Source organism: Pogona vitticeps, chromosome 5 (genome assembly GCF_051106095.1).
Source record: "Pogona vitticeps strain Pit_001003342236 chromosome 5, PviZW2.1, whole genome shotgun sequence".
In the NCBI taxonomy this organism is placed as follows: Eukaryota; Metazoa; Chordata; class Lepidosauria; order Squamata; family Agamidae; genus Pogona; species Pogona vitticeps.
In genome coordinates, this window is record NC_135787.1 from 177,030,862 (window position 1) to 177,056,135 (window position 25,274).

The 25,274-nt window shown below is 38.4% G+C and overlaps 2 protein-coding genes and 1 long non-coding RNA gene across 17 annotated transcripts in view; 1 reads left to right on the forward strand and 2 right to left on the reverse strand.

The window, feature by feature from the left end:
- Positions 1-3,183, reverse strand: part of FGD4 (FYVE, RhoGEF and PH domain containing 4) — a 133,683-nt gene extending 130,500 nt beyond the window's left edge. For 2 of the 3 annotated variants that reach the window (XR_013536745.1, XM_020792215.3), the window contains exon 1: positions 2,872-3,183. Coding sequence is in view for 1 of the 3 variants with exons in the window: in XM_020792215.3 (XP_020647874.3) it covers positions 2,872-3,043 (172 nt within the window). In the remaining 2 variants the exon portion in view is untranslated. The remainder of the gene's footprint in view (positions 1-2,871) is intronic. The other variant, XM_078376265.1, reaches the window with a different exon arrangement.
- Positions 122-18,864, forward strand: LOC140707285 (uncharacterized). Its single transcript, XR_012087214.2, has 3 exons — positions 122-2,804; positions 16,910-17,003; positions 17,575-18,864. It is a non-coding gene; the product is annotated as an uncharacterized LOC140707285 (long non-coding RNA).
- BICD1 (BICD cargo adaptor 1) overlaps positions 6,060-25,274 on the reverse strand; it is a 120,121-nt gene continuing 100,906 nt past the window's right edge. For 8 of the 13 annotated variants that reach the window (XR_013536743.1, XM_020792185.3, XM_020792188.3 and 5 more), the window contains 2 exons: positions 19,156-19,231; positions 6,060-11,725 (listed from right to left, as the gene is read on the reverse strand). Coding sequence is in view for 12 of the 13 variants with exons in the window: in XM_020792185.3 (XP_020647844.2) it covers positions 11,641-11,725; positions 19,156-19,231 (161 nt within the window). In the remaining variant the exon portion in view is untranslated. Of the gene's footprint in view, positions 11,726-19,155; positions 19,242-25,274 lie in introns of all 13 variants that reach the window. The other 5 variants (XM_072999917.2, XM_072999918.2, XM_072999923.2 and 2 more) reach the window with 2 other exon arrangements.

Genomic DNA, 25,274 nt, shown 5'->3' on the forward strand with positions numbered 1-25,274 from the left:
AGGTCCAGCAGAAGGGTGGTCCAGCCGAAGGGTGCACTGGCGGACATTACTGGTCTAGCCTGATGGGGGATTGGAGAACTGGTACGCATTTCTCTGTTAATCTTATCATTGGGGGGGGGGAGAAAGAAGCATTTAACCCTTGCAGTACAGGGGCAGTTGTTTTTTTTCTAAACTAAAACCTCAGTATTCAGGTTTAGCTGCAGTGTTGGCACTTTGAAATAAAAAAGTTGGGCACTCGCGCTCAAAAAGGTTCACCATCACTGGTATATAGCATAGTCTCTGGTACCATCTAGCGGTCAGTTCTGGTAATACACCATGGGAAGGTTTATGAATGAGGTTTTTTTAAAAAAAATCAGGCAGTGAATAAATGAAACCATGGGTACTGATCCCATAGATCCCATATAAATTAAATTAAATTAAATTAAATTAAATTAAATTAAATTAGATAGATAGATAGATAGATAGATAGATAGATAGATAGATAGATAGATAGATAGATAGATAGATAGATAGATAGATAGATAGATAGATAGATAGATAGATAGATAGATAGATAGATAGATAGATAGATAGATAGATAGATAGATAGATAGATAGATAGATATGGCAGTTCTACTGTACTGGGGAGCTGTGGTCAGTGGCTAGTAAGTAAAGGAAGCCGCAAATAAAAAAAGATTGGAAACCACTGAACTGTTTGAACAAGAGTCAAAAAAATAGGGAACCACTGAACTGAACCCTTTACTGAACTATGAAATTTATTGGGCTACCTTGAGACAATCAGTTTCTTTAAGCCTGATTTACTTCACACAGATGTACTAAATATAGAGTTTTAGGGAACAGATAAACTCAGTGAAAGAAAGGCAAACAAGTGCTGGATTTAGATAAAATGTGGAACCCTCAAATCCAATCTAGACTACAAACTATCTTCAATGATGAAAGCTTCAAGTAAAATTTGGAGTTATACATGTTCAGTCCCACATATATAAGTAGTACATTTAGATACCAGGTGTATCTGTTCTCAAGGCTTGAACTGAAAGAGTTGTACATTCTGAAAGAATTTAATGGAACTGTCAGGAAACATCACAGAAACATGTTTATTTTAAACTATGGGACAGAGGCTTACTGCTGTAAAAGAAGCTTTGATTTTGACTGTTTCCAAAAATTCTGCTTCCCCAGACTGAGGTTTTAATATTGTTTGGTTAGAGTTTGCATACTGAAGTGCTGGGAGGATGTTTCAAAATCTGCTTCAGAACAGGTTGGATATGAAGCAATAACTTGTCAAATCACAATTCAAATCTTAAAATTATTTTTTTAATTTAAATCTTAAAAAAAATCTAATGTTTACATTTAAATCATGATTTTAAATCCTGCTTCAACTTTCATTTTGCTTTTACTAGGAAACTTATATCCACTGGATTAGTGGAATTATTTTTCTGCTTATATAAATAACACATATGATGATAAAAGTAAAGTATTACAATAGAGAGCCAGTGAGATGTTGTCTTGGATAAGTACTGTACTCAGGAGACCTGGGTTCAATTTCCTGATTAACTATGGAAACTCAATGTAGGTGGCAACAAGTACTGTAAGCCACTCCTTGAACATCTGACGTACTGTATTTCAAAAGCCATATTAGGGTCAACCTAATATGGAGCAACTTGACAACATGTAACAGTATCAACACAGAAACAATTAAGTATTGTTAACAAGTAAATCTTCCTACAGATCTTTGAAAAAAAAACCAGCTAGCATAAGTCAGTGTAAGTAAACTGGAGAAAGATATTTCATCTTTTATAGTTGGAAGAAATGTAACCTAATGTTTCAATTGTGCCACTGATGCCAATAGAACATTTTGGCTCAACTGGACCAGTATTTTTAATTACACCTTCTCAGTCTTTTAGCTTAAATATTTCAGTTATATACAAAGATATAAATATGAGACCCTCCCCTCCTGCCAATCAAAACAAAACTCTTATTACGCCATGCTATTTTAAATTGACTGCAATGGAAAGAAAACAAAGCATGATCCTAATCATGATTGTTCCAAGTTGATCTCAGTGAAAAATGCTTTAAGCATTTATGCGGGGGTGGCAGGGTGGAGATCACAAGAGCCACGGCAGCAAAATGCTGCTGTTCCTTTAAACAGCCGCCTCAATGCTTCTTAACTAAATTCTGATTACTTTGCAAACTTTTTGTATTAACATGTCTACTCTGGTGCATCCAGAGTAAGCCCCTTGCTCCCTCCACCCCATCTAGACCGGCAGCTACCCATGAATGTTCATATTATAATTAATTAATCAATTCTAACTTATGGCTACCCTTTCCAGGGTTTTCTAGGTGGAGAATACTCAGAAGAGATTTTCCCTTTACGCCTTCTGCAGGCATCCTGGGACTGTGCAACTTGCCCAAGGCCACACAGGCTAGCCTCTTCTCCTGTGTAGTGCACGGGGGGGGGGGTTGGAATTGAACTCTCATTCTCTGGCTCTGCCGTCATATGTCTAACTCACTGAGCTATCCAGCCAGCCACATATTATAGCACCATGATCGTCCTTTGCTTTGCTCCACAAGACTCCTAGGCATCTCTTCTTCGGGTAATCAATTATTAATTTTTTTTTTAGCCGTCTGTGGAAAGGGACGACTTCGAGACGGCAGGGCAGCCCAGCGAGAGAGGTCGCGGGGGGGTGGTGTCCCTTTTCCAAGCCCCGCCTGCCGCATGAACCACGGCCACCGACACCAACCCTCAGGAGCCGCCACCACACGACCACCTGACACCCGGGAAGCGGCAAGGCGGGACCCCGGAACAGGTGAAAAGCCAAGGGAAGGAGAGGGGAGGCCCTGGCTCAGAGCCAGCGGCTGAGGCGCCCAGGTTACCTGCTCTGGGCGGCCCTTGCGGTTCCCTCGAAGCCTCTTCCCTTCGCTCCTGACGGGGAAGCGCCAAGGCGGTGGCGGCGCCCTGGAGGACCAAGGCAGCGCTGGGCAAGCTGGGGCTGGATTTCCTCCGGATGGCCACCCGCCTGAAGTTGGAGCTCTCCGGCCCGTCCATTTTCACGCACGCCCTCCTTATCGTCGCTCCTCAGGGAAAGAGCCACGGCCGGCGCCTCCTTTTCCCCTCAGCCCCTGACAGGGACTGCCCGGCCCACCCCCACCCCCACCCCCACCCAAGTTTCCCTCAGAACCGGGCGCTTAATATTCCTGCTGGCGGCGGCTTCTTCTTGTTGTTGTTGTTGCTGCAGCTCTCGTCACCGCCAGGACCGGCCTTCGCCTGAGCTGTGGAGAAATGGGTTTCAGCGCCCCAAACAGAGAAGCGGGCGGTCGCCGGCCTCCCTGCCCCGCCGCCACGCGTGGGAGAGGCGCGGAGAAAAAAGGGGCTCTTGAGGCGAGACTGAGGCCGGAGGGCGATTTTCCCCGCCCCGCAAGAGTGGAAAGCGGAGCTGTGGGAAAGGAGGGGAGGGGCGCTCATGGTCGCCTTGAAGTTCCCGCCGAAGTTTGGCGTCCTGCCACCCGGCCGCGCGCCGGGATGGCCTGCCTTTGACCGCGCCTGCGGGCGCGCTTTCTTTCTTTCATTTATTTATTTATTTATTTATTTTTAAGCGCCTCACCTGGGAGTAGGTGAGGCAGGTAGTCCATTGGGGAGGTTGGCCCCTGCCGTTCTGCTTTCCCTTTTTGTCTGGCGAACTTATGAAAGTTCGGATCGAGTTGCCAATAACCCGATCCTGTGCAGATTGAGGACTGACGTCGTGCAAAGTTGTGACGGATCCCATTAAGTATGGCAGTCCCTGCATTTTCAGTCTTTCCAGTGGGACTTCTCTGCTCGAGGTGTCAAAAAGAAAACCACAACTGGCTCCGCTGAGCTCCAATGGTCTTTTTAATTGGGCCTATTAGTTATCTGTCCTCTCGCTCCTTTGTCTCTTTGCCTTCCCACCTTCAACCTGTTACTGTCACTCTGCTCCATTAAGCACCAACTGAATACGTTTCATTGAGGTGGGAAATAATGGCCAGTAAAAGGCATACCTTGATTGTCTTGCCCTCTACCCCATACATCATCAAATGACTTTCTGTTAATTTGTGCTTCCTGAGACAGGAAGGCAAACTTTCTCTATACAGTACCGGTATTTCTCAAGCTATGACAGAAATATTTAGGAACTGGGATTGTACAGGATCGTTTAGAAAGTCATTTCAGGACAGAAGCATTATACTGTATTCAGGCTTCAAAAAGTACGGTAATAGATGAAGCCTCAACTGCTACTTTTACTTTCTTCCCTTTGTACATATGTTCTTTAGCAGCTTAGAGATAACAGGGGTGTAAAGGCTTGAGAGAAGAGGGGGAGAGAAATTGATGGGGATTGCAACCTCCTTTGCCAAGGCAGAGAAAAATCGGTTGTGGGGGGGGGAAATAGAGGGGAAAAGTAGAGGGTGCTTTAAAAGTTTTTATCCAAGATGTTGCTGTTTTCTTCCAGACTGTCACATTTATAGTGGGAAAACATTATTTTATTGGTGATTGTCAGTTCTTTAAGATGGCAATATTTCAATAAACTATGTCTTCCCTGGAGGCAGGATTTATAACTGGTGCATTTTGTATACTGGAGGATATTTTTCAGTTTTTACAATCTATTTTAAGGGATGCTTCCTAGAGCTTTATTTAAACTTCGATTGGGTTTAAGTAGAAGTTGACCCCACTGAACGTGACAGGACTTACTTTCAACTAAATGTACATAGAATTCATATGGCAGAAATGTATTTTGTGTAAGTATGTTTTTCTGTTGCTGTCTGTTGGGGCATGAGGGATGGAAGACTGCCAAGAAATGATGGGGAGAGCCATTCCAAAAATATTTCAAACAGATTTTTAAAAAAGAAGTGTGGTCTTCTGCTTATGAACCTATTGCAAAATTTGGGGGGATACAGCTGGTATTAGTGTCAAGAGGCAAGACTAGGACAGGTCTTGAACTAGTAATTTGTGGGATGACATGCAGACATTTATCATGTATTTCTTACCCAAGTCTGGCCAAAGGGGGCACTGCAGAAAAATCAGCCATATTAGCTTCAGTTCAGACACTTTCTTGCACCAAAATCACCCATATAAAAAGTCACCTCATGTGATTTTTTTGGCCATGTTTCCCCAAGCCTATCTTATAAATTAAGTGATTCATCTTATTGATTTCCACATCCCAGGAATCACTGTGGATCAGACAGTGTCCATACAGTTCTAAATTCTGACAAATTACATTTCAGAATCTAGAATTATAACTAAGCAGGTTTTCCAGTGTTTCCAAATCCTGCTGTTTCTTTTATGTCCTATGCCAAACACAGCAGAATTATGGAATTAAATTATATTTATTTTACATAATGTACATTTCACAAATCAAGATTCTTATGCCAAATTTTGCATTTGATCATGTTCGATTTCATTTTATAAATACATTAGCTAAAATCCTCTTGCATAATGTAAGCAAATTCATGTTTCAGATTGTTCCTTATTGATAGAGAGGGCCCTACCCCAGTAATTCGGGGATGAACATACATGCACCAAGTATTTATTTAACATCGAAGAATGAATCAAAATGTACAAGTCTGCTTATATTAAGCAACAAAATCTCAGCCATTGAGTGAGACAGCCTTGACTTACTGGCTTAAGGCTGATTATGTCATTCCATGAAGTTCCATGCCATTAAAGTTGAGGAAAAATGTGTAAAAATGTTGCTTCAAGTATTTAAGATTGAGATCATTTTTATTTTTGTTATGACATGGTTTATAATATATCTATTTATGAGCTATAAAGTATGGCAACTAAAGTACCAGAAGTCATCCTTCTTTCTAGCCAGCTATCTGAACTATTAATAGCTATGGATCAAAGGGAGAAGATCTAAAAAGGTTTGCAATTTCCTCATCAAGGATTTTGTATTTCAAAGACGGTATCAGAAATCACACCCCAATGAATTTGGTTGTCCATTGATTTTTGCATCCATATTCCTTCTTTTTCCCTCCAAAAAAGGAGCAAGGCAACAGCCTGTAAACAAAACAATACAAGGCAACAAACGGAAGCACACACAGACAGCACAGAATTGAATGAACAAAAGATGGCCAGTTTATTTACTGGGATTGTTATGCATTACACCATAATTGTAATTGGAACATAATTATGTAAGGATCAGTATAGCAACTTCTGTGTTAGTTTCTTCCATTCTGGAGTGTCTTCATTTCCCAACCATTCCAATTGCATGATCATATCACACGTGTACAAGTACATGATTCCCTCAGAAAGCAATTAATCTAGGATTGTCTACAAATATAAAGACTAGGATGGGAGAGAGTTTGATTTGGCTATTTCAAAACTTTCAGAACAAATGGTTTTGGAATCCAGAAGTAGTAAATATTCTTGCTTTAAAATCAGAGTTGCAACACAGAAAATTTTCTAACATTCCACTTTTAAGTCAATAAGCACATCTATCTGTGTTCTCCACTGTCTAGAAATACTCCATTCATCCTCCAAAAGGCATTACAACAGAACTTTAATTCAGTTTAAGAACAGCCAACCTTTATAGTAGGCAGATGTACAGTATACAAACTGTGTTTTAACACAAACTGCACCAGTATTTAAAACCATTTGGATATAACACAATACATCATTTTGTGTTTGATTAGATAAAGATATTCATGCAAAGAGGGAGCATTCATAGATTACAAAAGTCACAAAACATCAGGATTTTCAGGTTTTGTCTTTGTCTTTTTCTTATAAGGACCAATTTAATCAACCCTTTAATAATCAAACCACAGTGTTGAAGCACTAGGTCTATAAGTAATGAGGTGTAGTTAAGTTTATTCAAAGATATGGTACACAAAGCCATACCTATGAATAAATAATTTTTAAAACTAGATTATTCTTATTTATTTTCCCCTCCCCCACAGCTAGTTGACAAGATTGTTCCCCTATCATTTGTACCAAACATTTTTTATTTCCACACCAAATTTAATAATAAAGCTGATGGTTCAACAAAAACAAAATTTGTTTCCGCTGCAAAATATAAAAATCAATCACTATTATTTCTATTAGTGCATAATAACAAACAGCATATGTACCTTCATATCAAGACACAACATGATACACAAGGCCCTCACCACTCCAGTCTGATAACAAGTTAGCTCCTATCACAGCAATGTAATATTTTTTCTGTCTTGTCATTTTATCATTCTGACAACTTTTGATTTAACAAAGGAGATTTTCAAGAGCTCTTCAGGAGAGAGATTAAAATGCAATGAGGGATTAAGCCATGCATTTCTTAATGAAAGTTATATCAGTTGTGCATTCCCAGTATGCTAGGAGGGAAAATAATAATGTCATGAAATAAGAATTCTCTAGCTTTATCAACATGGTCATGGGAAAAGGTACATGAAATTATCTCATGCAAGTTTTTAAAAGATTGCATATTTGATGCATCTGACCTTGAGGTTAAATGCAATTAATTGCTTTTCTATCTTATCGAGAATATTAACCCAAAAATATTAACAAAATGGTGGGAAAAATTCTGAACACTATGTGTGCATTTCAGGTACTGTATAATACATGTATGAACCCTGAAAGAAAAATGCTATTTTTTCAAACAATATATAATTGTTTTTAAAGGCTGTGCTTCTAATGTAGGATCTCAGTGCATGGAATTCAGAAATAGATAACAGCTTTATAACAAAAACAAAAACTAGAAATAATTCTAAATGAACTGTTGTACAATAGTCACCAAACAAAAGGAACCAAATAATAAAGAGATGATTCCTTACAAAGCAGATAACAGGTTGAATTCTTATTGGCATCAGTAGTACAGAATTGCCCAATATATCATAAAGCATTGGCCAACTCCTCTTTTGCTATCAGGTTTAGATCCAGTGTTAATAGCAGTGAGATTGAGTTAAGCAAACTTTGTTGACAATGTGTTTTTGTTTAAAAAACATTGCAATTAAAAAGGCTTGAAGTTTCTCATGGTTGAAAGGTGCTTTCTTATAAACAACTGTTAAGACTGCGGAATGGGGGTGGAGGTCTGAGCACCATTACTTATTTTGTAATATTCTGTGATTTTTGCTTTCGGTTTGAATTGTTTTCTTGTTTCTAGCAATTTACAACAAATGCATCAACCAGCATACATTAGGAACTTCCCACATCCAGAAGCAAATGTGAATGAACCTACTGTTGCACACAAGAAGAGTACAGTCAGGCAGAGATCCACATTCCAAAACTAAAGGTTGGCACTGGGTGTTCTGATGCATAGGAAAGCCAACTTGCATGCAGTGATGCAAGCAGAACTCCACTGTACATCCCCTTCCTATTGCCAGTGTACACTGTGTATGAACACCTATGTATCACCTCTCTCTTGATGTGGATGAGAATAGGTAGACTCACTTATGCATGACCTTTGCTGGATTGGGAGACATACTATTTTTGATAGTCAAGGGTTTATTTTCAAGAAATTCCACTGATGACCTAATTGTAATGACCAGTGATACTCTGAATCTTCTAGAAATTGCTATCAAAATAATAATATTCCCCTAATTAAAAATTATAGTCCATCTCAAAAAGAAACTTACATTTTCCACAATTCAACCTTGTGTTCACTGTAACTTACTTTGGAGACCAGGACTGAAGCTTTATGGTGCAATTATGGTATGCATTTATGGTAACATATGGTGCAATCCTATGCATTTGTTACTTGTAAGAAAGTCCCATTATGTTCAGTGGTTCTTATTCTGAATACATGGATAAAATTGTAACCTTAAATGTATTTCACTGAATTATTTAAATGAGAAGTATGTTTTTATCATTCCAAAACTTATTTTGTAAAAATAAAAATCAACAGTTATGACATATGCAACAATTCTCATGTTTTCATATTGAAAATACAGACAATTCACTGTAACATGCCCAAATATATTGCGGGGTATTTTTGCCTTTGAAATAGCTCTTTGATAGAATAAAAATAAATACAGTAAAAATAAAGGACACAATTCAGACAAAGCTGAACACAAGGCCTATTGATTTCAGCGGCTGAAATCTAAATGTGCAATTAGCTCTCACTCTGAAATCAATATGCATAACTTGGACTGGATTATACCGAATTAAAAGAAAACCAAATGAACACTTCATAGGCTCAATTCAGTGTTCACCAATATTATACTCATGAGACTACCACTTTTTTTAGATTGAGTTCTTCATATTTTAAGTCGTATGATGTCAAGCTGGAGGGCGAGGTGTAAGGTGAAATGAATGCAATATATTTGTATGTGAAGTTCCCAGCAGGCTAACAGGAATTGTCAGTTCAACTTGGTTAATTTATAATGAAAGAATCCCAGCTAAAATAAGAGCTGAAGACAGATGTTCTACTGTTAACATATCTGATAAAAATATGAGCATATCATACAGCATATGTGTTAAATGTAACATAGGATAAGCAACATGAAAACATGAATAAGTGCAAAGGACTGCAAAGTTTGTACTGTAACAGCAGAGCAGTATATGACTATCACATACATTTAAAGTCAATGTATTTCCATTTAATTACTTCCCTATAATACTGCTTATTGACCCTTAAGGGACAAAAGAGCTAACTTTCAATGGACTTGTAGATTCCAGTGGTAAATTACCTTCCACCTGTAACTCTTGCAGAAACTCAACTGCTCTGATGTAAATACAGGTATATGAATTGCTGATTAGGATTATTCCTGTTTTTAGCACCTTGGTTACTGGTTTTGTTGTGATAATGATTTTTAGGCACAAGGATTGGACACTTAGACTTTCCTATTTCCTTGGCTGATGTTCCCTTACCTTACTGTTGTTTTAAAATACTGTATATAATTTTGTTCCTCTCAAATTCAGATGACTTACACCAAATTCTCCCAACTGCTTTTGATTTCTTTTAAAATGGCTGCATGGCTTAAGTCATCTTACCAGTTTCCATGGGTCACATGAACAAATTCGACTGCACAAGTAGAAAAGCAGCACGCTTTGCTTTGCTTTTGCTTTACCCAGACCTTGATTATTCTAAATGTATCACGACTGCTAGTTTGATTGCAAGAATGCTGCCGATTAGCTGTGATGCATAACATACTATCTGGGGAACTTAACAGAAGCATCACTGTGATAGCTCAAGGTATGGTCAGCAGTCTGGCTCACTACCAGGTATTACACAAAACACATGTGACTAATCATTTTCTTCTATATCCACCACTTTACAAAAATTCCTGTTACAGGAAGGTTTTTTGTGGCAGGAGTGCCATGCAGCGTAGGAACAAAATCTTTGTATTATGTTTCACCTGAGTATTTGTCATCAGACTGACAATGAGCTAGATCTTTTCTAGTTATGGAGAGTTTTGGCAAGAAAAAATGTATTAGAATTGTTTATCTAAGACATCAGTGCCATCTGTGCAGCTAACTACACCATTGGATGCAAGTGGAAAGATGCTATTTTTGTCATACTCTTTTTCATCTCTTTCTTGTGCCAAGATAAGGCCTTGACCTGGTAATACTGAATTTAGGAACAGCAAGTAAAGAAAATCTCAAATATCTCAATTATAATAAAACACAGCATGTTTACTTCAAGTTCATTTGCATTTTTGTCTGAATTCCAAACAGAAAAAAGAGCAGCACCAAGTCATCAGCTTGTCTGAGAAGAAGAAAATAGAGGGCTTCCCAAAACAAAAATTAACCACAAAAAAACCCACAAAACAATTATCAATGCATTGTTCAGTAACTCACCTTAGTTGTAAAACAACCAGCAGCTGACTTCCTATCAGTTAAAAAAAGAAGTGCATAAACAATACCAGTGCAGCAGAAAAATAAAAGTCATTGAGCACAATACAGAGAAAGTTAGGCACACCAGAATTCTATTGAAATCAGTGAAATGTAACTGCTTCAAATAATGTACCTACTCATTTCAGTGGGATTTAGGCATGTCCAGCTTTCTCTGGCTTATCCCAAAGTTCACATTCTAATTCAACTCACTTTCAATATTTTTGTGCAATTAAGAAGAAGAAAAAACACACCCTTTGGCCAAATGACCAATCTTCAATTACAAAATAAAATCCCTAACTGGAAAACAAATCATTCCCAATGTAAAACGTTTCTGCATCACTTTAAAAAATATCAATAGAATAAAAACACATAATATGGACTGCATTTTAATAACATCATCTCATTATGGTGCAAATACAGTTTAAAAAATCTCAAAAGGTAGATCTTGAACACTTTTTAAACTATAGAAAAGAAAACAGGTTGATGGTTGTAACTGAACTGTCAAAATAAGGTTTTGTAACATACTTTGTTTTGTATCAGTAACAGTTTAGGTTCCCAATACATTAGCAGTACAAGGCAAACAGCTGGGAGGAACATGTTTTGACTTCCAAACCGTAGTCATGATTTTCTGAGTTTAATCAGAGGAACCTTAAAAGATCTTTAACAGTTTGGGCACTGTGCTTTATGCTCTTCCATACATCCTCAGTTATTAAGTCTGTAAATGTATCCGGACTCATCAATGCAGCAACATGGCCGTAATGCTTTCTTGTTCCTTCGGCACGAATTGTACCTTTGCTGTGAGAACTCTGACTCAGTTTGTATCATACGGGGCTCCCCCATTTCTCTTGAGTTGCATATGAAGGTTAGGGTTAAGGAGGAGGCTTAGGTAGACAGTTGAGGGGGGCGCACTGAGAGCTGGAATGTGGCTGTTCTTCTGGAGGAGCAACATCAGGACTGAAAATTGCAAGAAGGGAGGAAATGTTTAAAATTCACATTAAGGTCTATAAAGAAAACTGCACAGAGAATTCTGTTTTCAAGGAAATGAAGCCTTTGTATACACAGTTACTACATTATCACACAAATGCCTGTGAGTTCTTAAAACGCCATAAAAACTGCTCATATAACACAGGAATTGATTTTTTTTTTTGTTCACAGAGAACAAAAATAGTGTCACGTTGGCCAAAACTATTTCTCAGCATGGTAAGTCACAGTTAGAATAGGTCCATTTGAATCAATGGAGTGTATGGAGGAGTTGGCTCACCGCGTCCCCATTGATTCAGTGGGCCTATTATAGTGCAATTGACTATACAGTACTGAGCAACAGGATTTAGAGCAATATTTGAAGGCAAAATAATATGAATGTGAAGGTTCATTTTAAATAATACTTAAAGCCACAAGTCTGCAATAGAAGATGGGGCTGAGCTGGCCATAGTATTCAAAGCCAAATTCTCAAAATCAAGCAAGGGCTTTCAGCTTTTTCTTGAAGAAGGAGAAGGAAAAGAATAACTATGAACAATGTGGTATCAATATATTGTATGAAAAATACTTCAACCAGACCAACTATTAAACAGTTTTAAGGACTTAAAAGTATTGGTTTAATCACTTTAATCTGTGCGGAAAAATCCAAAAACACTAAAATTATGGACAGCCAACAGTGCTAGAATTAATAAGCTCACTAGTTTTTTCATGTTTGAAGGAACAGCAAGATCTCTGAATATATTTATGTATCCTCAATTATCTATCAACCCTTCTTCCTTGGACCAAATGCATGTTGGGCAATATGATTTTGCTTAGCCATAGAAACTCATGTGGAGGGTGTTGCACTGGTAAAACCACTTCTTAAATGTCTCACATATCTTGAAAAACTTATTAAGGTTATTCTAAGGCAGTTCCAACTTGATGGTGCTTAACATATACAAGAATGCTGCTTACAACAGTTGCTTAACTGGCTTATACTGAACTGAACTAGTTAATGTACATCTTGGGAACCAAGGTACAGCCACTTTTCAAACTGGCTGGCCTTGGATATTCAAAACTTGGTAAATATGTGAATGCAAGGAGAGGGCATGCTATTTTGCTCCACTACAGGTGGTAAAATATTTTGGGCCAGCCCTGAGTGAAAGGACATTAAAAGGTCCAGAAAAGGAAGGGCCCATTCACATAGTACTAAAGGCTATTAGTTTGACAATAACATGAAAAACTGTGCTCTGCTGCCATGAGAAACTATTTCCTCTTGATGACCCCCATGAAAGTAGATGGGAGACAAAAGAACATTTGTTGTGAACTCATTTTAATCTGAAAAAGAAAAGGAAACTCTGCAAAGTTCTTGGACAGTTTCTTGAAAGCAAATTTTAAAGTCAACATTTCTTTTTTTAAAAAATTGTGTGCATAACTTAAACAAAAAGAATATAAACAAACCTACAGAAAGCTGCTGTGAAACCTTTTTTTAAAGAAATCTAATCTTGATCAAGAGTTTGATTAACTATAGACCAGTCTCAAATTTACCATTTTTTTTTGCTAAGGTGGTTGAGAAGGTGATGGCCCTGCAAATCCAGGCACTCTCGGGTGACACTAATTATCTGGACCTATTTCAGTCGGGCTTTTGCCTGGTATACAGGACTGAGACTGCTGTGGTCACCTTGGTAGATGACCTACATCTACACTGGATAAGGAGAGCACAACTTTATTAGTTCTCCTAGACCTTTCAGAAGCATTTGATGCCCTTGACCACAGAATCTTATTGGATGCTCCAGCTAGGTTGGGGGCATGGTGTTCCAGTGGCTCTGAACCTTCCTTCCCATCAGGATATACACAAGAGGTGCTGTTGGGAGAGCACTGTTCAACACCATGGCCTTTGGCCTGTGGCACCCCTCAGGGCCCCACCTTATTTCCTATATTATTTGACATCTACTACACCTTATTCCCAGCACCAAGGAAGCAGTCAAGACCCTTTAACATTACCTGAGCTCAATAATGGGAGGAATGAGGGTGAACAAACTGGAACAAAATCCTGATAAGACAGAAGTGGTGTTGGTCAGTACAGGAGTCAGATTCAAGGATTGGGATTCAACCTGTTTTCAAGAAGGAGTTGCGCTCCTCCTGGCAGATCAGGTTTGTCATCTGGGAGTGCTCTTTAACCAGGAGGGGGGAACCCTTTTCTTTGCAGTAGGATGCATCCCACCGGGAGTAATTTGGGGGGAGGGCTGCTGGTGCCAGTGGATCGATCTCAAGCCAGCAGCAGGTGAAGACTGTATCTCTGTATGAATTTTTTGTGCAGCATGTTTTCCAGGAGGAGCGTTACTTCTTCTCTAGTAGCTGCAGACTTTGCACATTGCTAAATATGAAGATTTCTTGCTTGGCTATCTACAGTTTTTAATTTTTAATGCCTCATCTCTACTATAAGGTGAAGTGTTTGCTGCCCTGGCATAATTTTTCATCTTTTTCTCTCCATCTCCCTCTCCCTTGCAATAGGGGCAAAATATTCACAAATGTGTTTGGTATTTCCATTACGTTACTGTAGCTATTATAGTTATAAATCCACCTTGACTGCTTCTTTGGTAGAAAGTGGGATCTATTATTATTTAAATTAAATGAACAATAAATCTTTAACAATAGTTAGGTAAACCAGTTAAATGCCTATTGATAATAATATGGTAAACTAGTAAGAAGTACTGGAAGTAAACTAGCAAAGTACTGGAAGTACCCAGGTCTATAAGTGTATAATAAATATATAGTCTTCTTATATGTATCTGCCTCACAATTATAGATCACATTTTAAGAGCTGTGCAATGCAGACAGCAATAATTCAGTTTTCATGAGTAGAGGCTGATGTGAAAAAAGGAAGAGTTCACTCTCTGATCTCCATTTGATAAAATTTATTAATTTGTTTTCAATAAAATATCATATAAAAATAATCCTGTAGTTAAAGACTCAAAAATACTCTTTTTTCATTCGAATGATAGATTTTAGGATGCCTGCTTAGATTTCTTCAGTTTGCCTTTCACCTTGCTATACCTAGGTGCCTTTAATTATCTTTTCATAATATTTTTCCAAAGTCATCCATAAGTATAAATTAGGAAAGTATGTCTCTATGGACCAATGCTGAAACAATTATACTCAGCAACTCTAAATAAGTCATGCTAAGAGGGTGATTGTGACCCAAGTCACACCAGATTTTCCTGCACATGTCTGAAGTTCTTTGAGAGGTAAGGATCTCCAAAACCTATGATGGATGGGTAGCAGGAACACAGAAGTCCCATCTTCTCTGCAACTCTTCTAGGCTTCCAAATTTTTAAAAAACTAAAATTAAACCAATCTATATAATGAAGCAGATTTGCTGTAAAAACAAAAATCTAAAGCATTTTCACTTCATAAGATAGTCCTTTGATTTGCTGGACAAAATCCTGTTGCATAAATGTACAAGGGTGTGGCCCAGATCAGGTGCTGGAAAGAATTTACTTAAACTAATGGAAAATTTCTTCTCCCTTCAGGTTCTGAGGCTCCCTATGATTCCGATTTGCTCTGAGGAAGCCTTTGGGTGCCTTGGGACTAGGGATGGGGAGCATGTTTAATAGTAAAAATCACCAGAGGATCACTACTGCTGAAAAAGGGACTCCTGGTGGCGATCCAGCAGTGATTTTTTATTTTATTTTTAAAGACTCTCTCGATCCCCCAAAAAGGTTTCCCCAGGACAAAAGTGAGACTTAAGGAGCCTTGGAACCTCCATCAGTTTAAATTTTAAGAACTGCAACATCCAATCTAGGTTACTCTGGCATAAATTTATGCCAACAGGATGTTGCCATTGTGTTAAAATACTGAAATTATACAGTACTGTATTCTTATAGGTCAGGGGTGAGCAACTGTGGGCCTTCAGACTTCTTGTTTCATTTTATTTTCGTCAGCAGCTCCTACCAGCACTGGCCAGCATAACCAGTGGCAAGGGATTATGGAAGCTGCAGTCCAAAATACCTCAAAAATCATAACTGCCTTCCCTATTATTGGGAAAGGGATACTATTGTCCAAAATTGTAATTTTTAATCTAAGACTACACAAACATACATGCATCTGCATTTGTCCACAAAAGCTTGTGCCAAATTAAACTGGCTAGAATTGATGAAGTAAACTAACATGGCAACACTCCCTGAAATGCATGCCATGAGGAAGCATGACTCAAAAGTAAATCAATCCTTCTAAAACTGTGGTTCTTAACCTTGGGTTACTCAGGTGTTTTTGGACTGCAACTCTCAGAAGCCTTCACCACCAGCTGTGCTGGCTGGGGTTTCTGGGAGTTGCACTTCAAAAACACCTGACTAACCCAAGGTTAAGAACCACTGTTCTAAAACATTCCAAGAATTGCATGAACATGGAAGGACAATGGGAACTATTGTACATCTGTTACTGTCAGCAGTACTAGAGACCCTATCCAAGAGATGAGAGATACAGTTGAATATACAGTACTACATGATTATCTCAGTAGCAAGGGAGAGAGTAACATTTTATTACATTGTCAGAATGTGGTATCTGTACAAAATGTGCAAGCTCCTGGAAACTGTGGGAAAACAATACTGTTACAGAAAAGATTCAAGTATGTATGTCCCTCTTCAGTGGGACTGTTTCAGCTCATTCAACACAGGTAATACGCATAACGTTTTCACCACACCCCTGCCAGTACCTCCACAAGCATTATTAAGCCATTAAATGTTTTGCTATCCCACCTGGTTATACCTAGTCTGAAAGAAAATGTCTATTCTTTCCCATTCACAAAGAAGACCTCCTGCCAGAAATATAAATATAAGGAGGAAGGATGAAAAGAAAAAAAATCTCATTTTTTCTCAAGATAAAAAAGGAAATTTAATTCCATGTTTTAGTATAAAAAATCTGTGTCATAACAAATCACCTACTGCTACCAAGATTTATTGTTCACCAGGGATATTTTTAAATCAGGAAACTGTCAACCAACTTTCAAGATTGGATAAATAGACAGACTGGAATTAAACAATGCAATACAGTTGCTTTGCACTTTGAAAAACTGTGTCTGAAGAAGATTTTCATTTTCATCCACAAAAGTGCACAATCAAAAACCTTTGTCAGTCTTTTAAGTTAACATTGTCCTACCCTTTCTTTTTCCCTTTTGCTAAGGTGCTGAGACAGACTAATACCAACTTCTTGTCTGGAAATTTTTAATTTGTTCTGCGAGAAAGGAATAAGTGAACCACACCCAGCCAGATCTTAGGTAAACACTAAAATACATGAGGAAATGAAGTTCTTTTCTTTTTTTAACCTTGATTCTAATGGATTTTTTATGAAGGGAAGGTTCAGGTGGATGAGTTATGGATTTATACTAGTGATAAGGTTATACAAAAATGTATACTTTTTTGTTAGAATATAATTTAGAGGATGAAAGGATGAAAGCAGTAATGATTAAATGGGCACAAATTTTGGTCATTATATAGACATAGGTGATTGGACTTGAATGTGGAATTATGGCTATAGATGGATTAAACCAGTAAACCTGAGAAAAAATGTTCTAAAGATATTTGATAGACGGCACTTTACTCCTGTAAAACTGGTAAAAATGGCATCAGGGGTTAGCAACTCATGTTGGAAGTGTTGTGAGCAACTTGGGACTTTTTTCACAGTGGTGGACATGCGACAGAATAAAAAGATTCTGGAGACAGATAAAAGATATTACACAAGGTATTATACAAAAAAAATAGCTTTTAAACCAGAAATGTTTTTGCTGAATATAATACCATAAATGGTTGGTTAAAAAATTAAATATATGTTGATGCACATATTTACAGCTGCAAGGTTGATCTGCGCCCAGAAATGCAAAAATCAGGAAAATCCAAAGATGGAGGAGTTGTTAAAAAATTATTGGATATTGCAGAAATGGATAGCATGTCAGAGGCATTACGTGAGAACCCGAGACGATATGTTAAAGAAAGCTTGGAAATGGTTTATGATTGGGCCCAGAAACAAACATGAGTATAGAACATAGCATATGTTATGAATTTTAGTACTGTAACACAGCCATGGAGTCAAGATTATACTAGATATTGTATTATTGGTATAACTTCCCCGTACCTATGTTTTGTATTGTTCTGTTTTCTTTCCTTTCCCCCCTTAATTGTATTCCTTCGATTGTTGTTTGTTATATAAATAAAAAAGGAAATGAAGTTAATTCTTATACATCTACTGTAAGATGTTAGCTCATCCTAATGCTCTATTTATTCTTGTAAAATTAAGAAAGCAGCATGAGGAAGAAAGGTTGGAAATCCTTCCACGTGTTGTATTCCTGATGTGAATCATCCTAAAGATTTCTGCTAAATTATAATTTTTATTTTATTATTTCTTTTATTTGTTTGTTTTTTTTCTAGACCACCTTTCTCTCAATAAGGGGACGAAGGCAGCTAGAAACACAGAATACTGTTTTCTACTAAGCTGCATCATAGGTCCGTTCAGTCAAGAGCAGTCTATACCAACCAGCAGCAGTTCTCAGGATCTTAGACAGGCCCTCTCTAAAGATTCCAGGTACCAAACCTGAGGCCTGCCTACGAAAAAAGCAGTGTCTCCTATAAAGAAGCACAGCCAGTCCTAAGCATGTTGCCAAGATAATATGTGGTTCAGGTGTTCAGGTAGCTGCCTGCCAGAGCTACTACCTAACCACAGTTTGCCTGCCTTTTGGACATTCATGCCTATGTACCTTAATTTGCTAGCCATCATCCTGCAAGGGATTAATTTCCTCTGAATCCTAATTCAGACTTCACAAAATTGTTTGCATGGGGTGCTGTACGACTGAACTGTAGGAATACTTGCCACGAGCAGTTCATCCAATACACATAGTGAGGTGGGAACTTCCTCCTCATGGTAGAAATTTGGTACTGGTAGACAGTTGTGTTAACCTGTTGCAGCAAAACCAACAAGAAATCTTGCAGCATCTTCAAGCCTAGCACGTTTTATTTTGCACAAGCTTTCACAGACTGTAGCCTAATGAATGTGAAGGAGCAGGCTACCAGGTTACACAAGCTTACACTAAATACAGCATGTTAGGCTTTCAACTTTTACAGCACTCTTTGTTGTTTTCCCCCATGGTGTTCTCTCATGCAAGTGCAGTAATTATATAAATTGTGCAACCAGGTGGTCAGGATTGACTGCATGAATGTCACATGGCTGTGTAGTCCCACGTATATCAACTGCAAAATCTTTAAAATGTTTTAAAGGCAAAACATACCAAAAGAGAAGTGCAAGGATAGGGTGGTGATTAGGAGCAGGAGTGATGATAGGTGTATAGAAAAAGGAAGGGGGGGCATGGCCTTTGCCTCTGGGGCAAACTGATTACAGCATGCAGTGCAGACCAAAAGGAGAAGTAAGGAGAACATTACCTGACAGTCTGGCAGTCTTGCCTCCTGGCTAGTTGTGAGCCGTGTGGCGGTATGGAGGCAGCAGGCTGCTGACAATCTACAAGAAACTGATAAATTAGACATATATACAAAGAGGTGACACAAGGGGTTAGTAGCTAATAAACAGACAAAGCAGGTGATGGAAGAGATTTAGTGAGGAATATACTTTCTCTTTATGAGCTCATATGAATAAGTTGTTAAAAGCATGAATGATTCTTTCATAAACTCAAACTGGAATATTTGCATTTTTCCCCATTAGAAAAAAGTCCAGTATGGTCTAGACTTTGATTCCAGTTCCATCATGTTGACAGAATTACTGGCTATACCACAAGTCAGTATCCTTCTGTTTCCATTTTCCCATTTCTGAAACTAAAATCATTGTGATTTACCTTTTGGGGAAGGTTATGAGGAAAAGTTGGACCAACTTTTAAACTTTTTTTATACTTAAAAAAAGATAGTGTGTGTTGGGGGAATCTCATGTATAAATGTACTTATGTGCCACTGGTACTAATTGTCTTCATAGGTCCTTGGGCATACTTTCTCTGAATTGCACCCATGAAGTACATCCTAGAAGGTCCTTTGAAATCTTCCTTTGAAAAGCTATTCACTCATTTTTCTGTCAAGCAGAGCTGTTTTGGCTCCAAACAAGAATTCATGCTGATTGAAGGAGTCTAGACCTGTACCCAAGAAATTAACTTCCAAGCTCTGTAGCTGAGATATCATCCTGCTTCCCCAAACTTCGGATAGGGCACAGAAGTATGCTAAGATTGTCTTTGTCACTTGACAGAATAATATTAAAACCCAGCTTATTCTGTGGTGGTTTCTAGATAGTGGTTAGCTATCACTTGGTAAATGGTTTCTCAAATCCCTACAAAATCTAGTAGAGATACTGCTACCTATTGTCAGTGTGAGTTTCATTACACATGTGACTCAAAAAAGAGTAGCAACATCCTTATGTTGATAAGACAGGACCAAGTTCTATGTTAAATTAGTGTGCATGAAAAAGTTCATCCAATAAAAATGCACATAAAAACCTTAAGAACTGTTGTGCAAGAACATATTGTGTCAGGAAATTAGTCCAGTGAATGCCTAGGGTTTATGACAAGAAAAAAATATATATACCCATATGTTGCCATAATAAAGTTGTTTAACTGTGTCAGCATGATGTTCCAGGTTCAAGAATTGACTATAAGAACAAAAGTGAATGACAGATTATCTCCCATCATTGTATTATGTTTTTGTTTTGCTTTATAAAACTAATTCCTTTGGGGCCAACCTTGGCCCAATTATAGCTAATGTTTTGTGGATTTTCTCCTGTTAAAGCAACCAAGGATCAACTGATCCTGTCACTCTTAAAAATGCATGACTAGTTATTTTCTTCTCTCACACAAGACAAGGCAGAAATATGGCACACTCTGAACTCCCTTCAGGCCTGATTGTGGGCAAGAATTCCAGTTTGTGGAGCAGCACCCGTATTTACATAACTATATATGAATTCAGAATGACAGCAAGCAAAAACTTGCCATGCACTGAACTGACAGGTGAATTAGCCCTGACAGTGCACTTTTGTTTTTTTCTCAATTTAGACCCAGGCTTCCAGGCACGTCTTGATTATTTTGTGAAGATCTGCACCGCCCTCCCGTGGTCAACATAATTAATGTGTACAGATTGATGTAGAAAGCAGCACATTGTATATGTACACTTCAATAGAATTTGTTGAGAGGAATGTTGTACTCCACCATTTATGGAGTTACATTACTGAAACAATTAAATTACAAAGTAATTTGTAATTACTTTACAAGTACCGATTAAAGTAATGTAACTGGGAGTTAAGATTCCCTGCTGTGCCTCCTTGACAGGGGTAGGACTCAATGGACAATTCTTTGAAGCTATTTATTTTGTAAGTCACCTTTAAAAAATTTCCTGGTAGACTTGCTGAAGGGTTTTACGGAGAGGTTGGACAGCCACCTGTTAAGAATACTTTAGCCGTGGATTTCCCACTTTAGCAAGAAACTCAATGACCCCTTGGGGTCCCTTTCTGTGCTACAGTTCTGGGATTCTATGAAATAATATACAATTAGGAAGGCTTATATATTTAGCCACCTAGAGTACTGTGTAGAAAAGAAGACTACGTTGAAAAACGAAATATACTTTATTAATTGGCCTCAGTGTTAAATAACTGAAGCCAAAGAGAGGGAAAATGAATTCCAAAATGGGATCAGTCTGGTGACTTAAATTCTGAGTTCCTGATTCCACAAGGGTGTGTCCACACTGGGGTTTTCAATACTAAGTATCTGACTGGTGTGGATCAGAAAGTATAGTAGGTCTGTGTACTTTATTAAGAAAAACCAATGCTGTAATGCTAAGCAAACTCAAGTATTTTTAAAGGAATATGTAGTTATGAAAGAAGCTGTACAAGATCAGAAATTATGGAGAGAGCTGACTCATGAAATCACCAAGGGTTGGATACAACTGAATGGATAATTTGACTTGATTGAGTTATGATAAATATATATTGCAGTATCTTATAGAAGGAATTTCTGAAACTAGTATGTTGTTAGTTAAGATTTGGGTGGAACTCCAGCCCTGGATTTAGAGTGTTGCTATTTTGTTGGTTGTTGGAAAATAAGGCAAATTTGGTTATTTCTTTAATAAACAATATGCTTTAGATAAAAAACAGCTACCAATAACTATAGAGATACTTAATGAAAATTTGCACACGGGAAACTAATATTTTATACAGCTTGGCAGGGTGGATTTAATTATTTAGATCAAAAAAAATTATTCAAATCATGATTAAAATCAATCTAATTGTTTAAAAAAATCATTGATTTTTATCTACCCTGTGGCTTAACAATGTGAAAGGATAGCGAACATAAGAAAAGGTGGGAGTCCCATCTTACAAACTGTAAGAAATCAGGATCAACTTTCCTAATCCTGTTTATATATTGGCTGAAACCTGTTGCTTAGCATAGTAAATCAAAGTAGGCCCACTGAGTAGGGATTGGGTGAGTCAACTCTTCTGTACATTCCATTTATTCAGTAAGTCTACTGTAGTTGTGACTTACTACACTAAACAGCAGGATTCTAGCCAGTGGCATTTAAATCCACAGTTTGGCACAGTTGCTTGTTCTCTCTCTCTTTTTAGTACTACAGTATTTCAAGAATCACGCAGCCAATATGATCAATGATAATGGAAGTTCAGAAATACTGGGATTCATCACCCCAAAAAGTAATTCTTCCAAATTCCATTTAGATCTTTTCAATAGAACTCTAGCCATGTGAAAACTGATGAACTGGCACTGAAATTTCCTTTGAAATTTACCATCCTGTGCTACATACGTAGGTTTTCCTGTGGCATAGCGAAATAAATCAACTTGCCAACATGTATGAATTCATACAAGATCTTAAGTTACCCTGTCACCTATAAATGGCTTATAAATGTTTTCTTGCTTTTATTTCTGGCTCAGCTACTTAGTGTATTTCCTGTCTCAAGCTGTTCCATGACCTTTTGACCGTAACACAGGTCCACCCACAAAAGCAAACTGTCTATCGTAGACTAATGTTTATTTGGCAGAGGGATGTACAATTATTTTTGTTGTCAGCAAAACTATTTTTAAATGCTGACTGTTTTTCACCCAACTTATATGGAACTATTTTAAAGAATCAGCACATATTGGATTGGCATACTACATTTTTTAAAATGAAAAGAGCAGAAACACTTAAAAGTATTTTAAATTTTTTGTCACATTATGTTGTCCCAGTCCCTAACCTTTCAAGAAATCCTGAGAATAAAAAATAAACATGGGCATGCATGAAATGCATTAATATAATATATGTAAGAAAGAAATAATGAATGTGTGGAAGAAACCTACTGTATTGCTTACATTCCCTGGCATAAATCACTGCAATAAATACCACTAATTAATAAGTCAAGTCTTATATTTTCTGTCAAAAACCAGTCAAATCAGTTGGTGCACAAGAAGAAATACACTTGCCAATTTCTTAATTGATGTCAGTTTGTTGCACTGACATATGCCAGCTGACATTTATACCAGCTGACATTAATGGGATTCTGGCTAGCATATTTTAAAACTTAAACAAGGCCTATCAGCCCAATACATATCTCAAAATGGCTCTCAGTTAGAGCTGAGAGAACAGTTTCTTATACTACAGTCTTTCCCAATATGCCAAACATGTCTTGCTAAGAGAGCTTTTATAAAACACATAAAAAGAAAACAAACAAACAAACCCTCTCCCCCCCAAAAAACCACCCATCTGAGGCATAAGATGGCAGACAATGGGCCGGCATAATTCTAGAAAAGGGTAATGCTTGGGAAGGCCTGGGTAAAAAGCCAGGTTTTAATTTACTAGTGGAAGCTCAGGAGGGTAGGGGACAGTTTGTACCTCCACAGGAAGAGAGTTACAGAGCAGAGTGGCCACTACTGAAAAGGCCCGGTTTCCGGTTGTTGCTTTCCTGGGCCTCTTTTGGAGTGGCCACCCATGACATGAAAGACTGGGAGGTGCGGGTGGGACAGGAAGATGACTTGAGGGAGAGGCGCTCTGACAGGTAGCAAGGTCCTAAACCATTAAGGGCTTTATAGGTTAGCATCAATACCTTGAATTTGGCCCGGAAGCATACTTGCAGACAGTGCAAGTGAGCCAGGACAGGTGAAATATGGTCATATTTAGATCACTGACCAGCCTGGCCACTGCATTTTGCACTTGCTGCAGCTTCTGAACCACTTTCAAGGGCAGCCCCACGTAGAGAGCATTGCAATAGTCAATCCTTGAGATTGCCAACGCATGAATCAGTGTTATTAATGATCTCCTGTTGAGGAGATAATTGCTCTATTAAATTCAAGAAATTACCTATAAATTTCTAAAATGGGCCAGTCAGCCTCCATCCTTGGGTAAATGTTTTATATAGCTTTCATATGATAATTCACTCCAGATACTGAAAGTGGCTCAGTTAGCCCAGAACTGTCCCACCATATATCCTCTATGCTTGTGGAGAGACACCTTTTTATGGGAGGGAGAGTAGTATTGGAAATCAGGGAGCAGCCATCATAATTGTTCAGGGCAGGGGAAGATACAATATTATGTAAGAGGGAAGGGCACAAGGGTATTGGCTGCCCTTAAGAGCTGTCCCAAAATTTGAATAATCTGGATAGCCTTGGTGTCCAGCCCCCTGGGTTGAAAATCCTGCTGCTAAATGCCAATCCTATCATTCAATGGGAAAACAACAGCCATCCAGGACTTGATCCGGCACAAGCATGCAGAGCTGTCTTGCATTGCAAAGATTTGGCTGGATGAGGCTGGGGATGTTAATCTCACTCAGCTGCAGGAGGCAAGACCTCAGGGTCAAGGAGGTGGAGTTCTGGTAGTCTATCATGATTCCATCCACTTCACCACATCCCCAGTTTTTCATGTCTGAATATGTGTATCTGAAAGTAGGAGCCTGGGACAGAATAGGGATTCTGTTGGTGTACTGACTACCCCACTGCTCAACTCTCCTTTCCTGAGCTAGCTGAGCTGTGCTGGATGAGGTTACACTCCCTCTGAAAACACAGGTGTGCAGCTTGGGTGTGCTCCTGGATTTGTCTGTGAGCCTGGGTGCCCAGGTTTCAGTAGAGACAAGGAGTGCATTTGCACAGTTAAAACTAGTGCACCCATTCATGGAGAGGTCTGATCTGGCCATAGTGACACATGCCTTTGTTACATCTCAGCTGGATTACTGCAAGAGGCTCTACGTGGGGCGGCCTTTGGAAAGTGCTTGGAAACTTCAGTAGGTCCAAAACACTGAAGCCAGATTTAAGTGCAAAGTGCCTTAAATGCAGTTAATACTTCTAAATACATTGAAACTGTTTTCTACCTTATTTATTTGTCTAAAAATAAATCTAGGAAAGAGGACTTAATCAGCTATCCTTACCTTACCATGCCACTATTAGTTAAAATACAGAGTCAATTTCTCCATCTTTGTCTAAAGCACCATTTTACGATCTTCTAATAAGACTATGACCTTTCAAAACTAATCATATCAGACAAACGTTAACAGGGTTCACTGCCCCCAAATGGGAAGCTATTCAACGGCCTACATA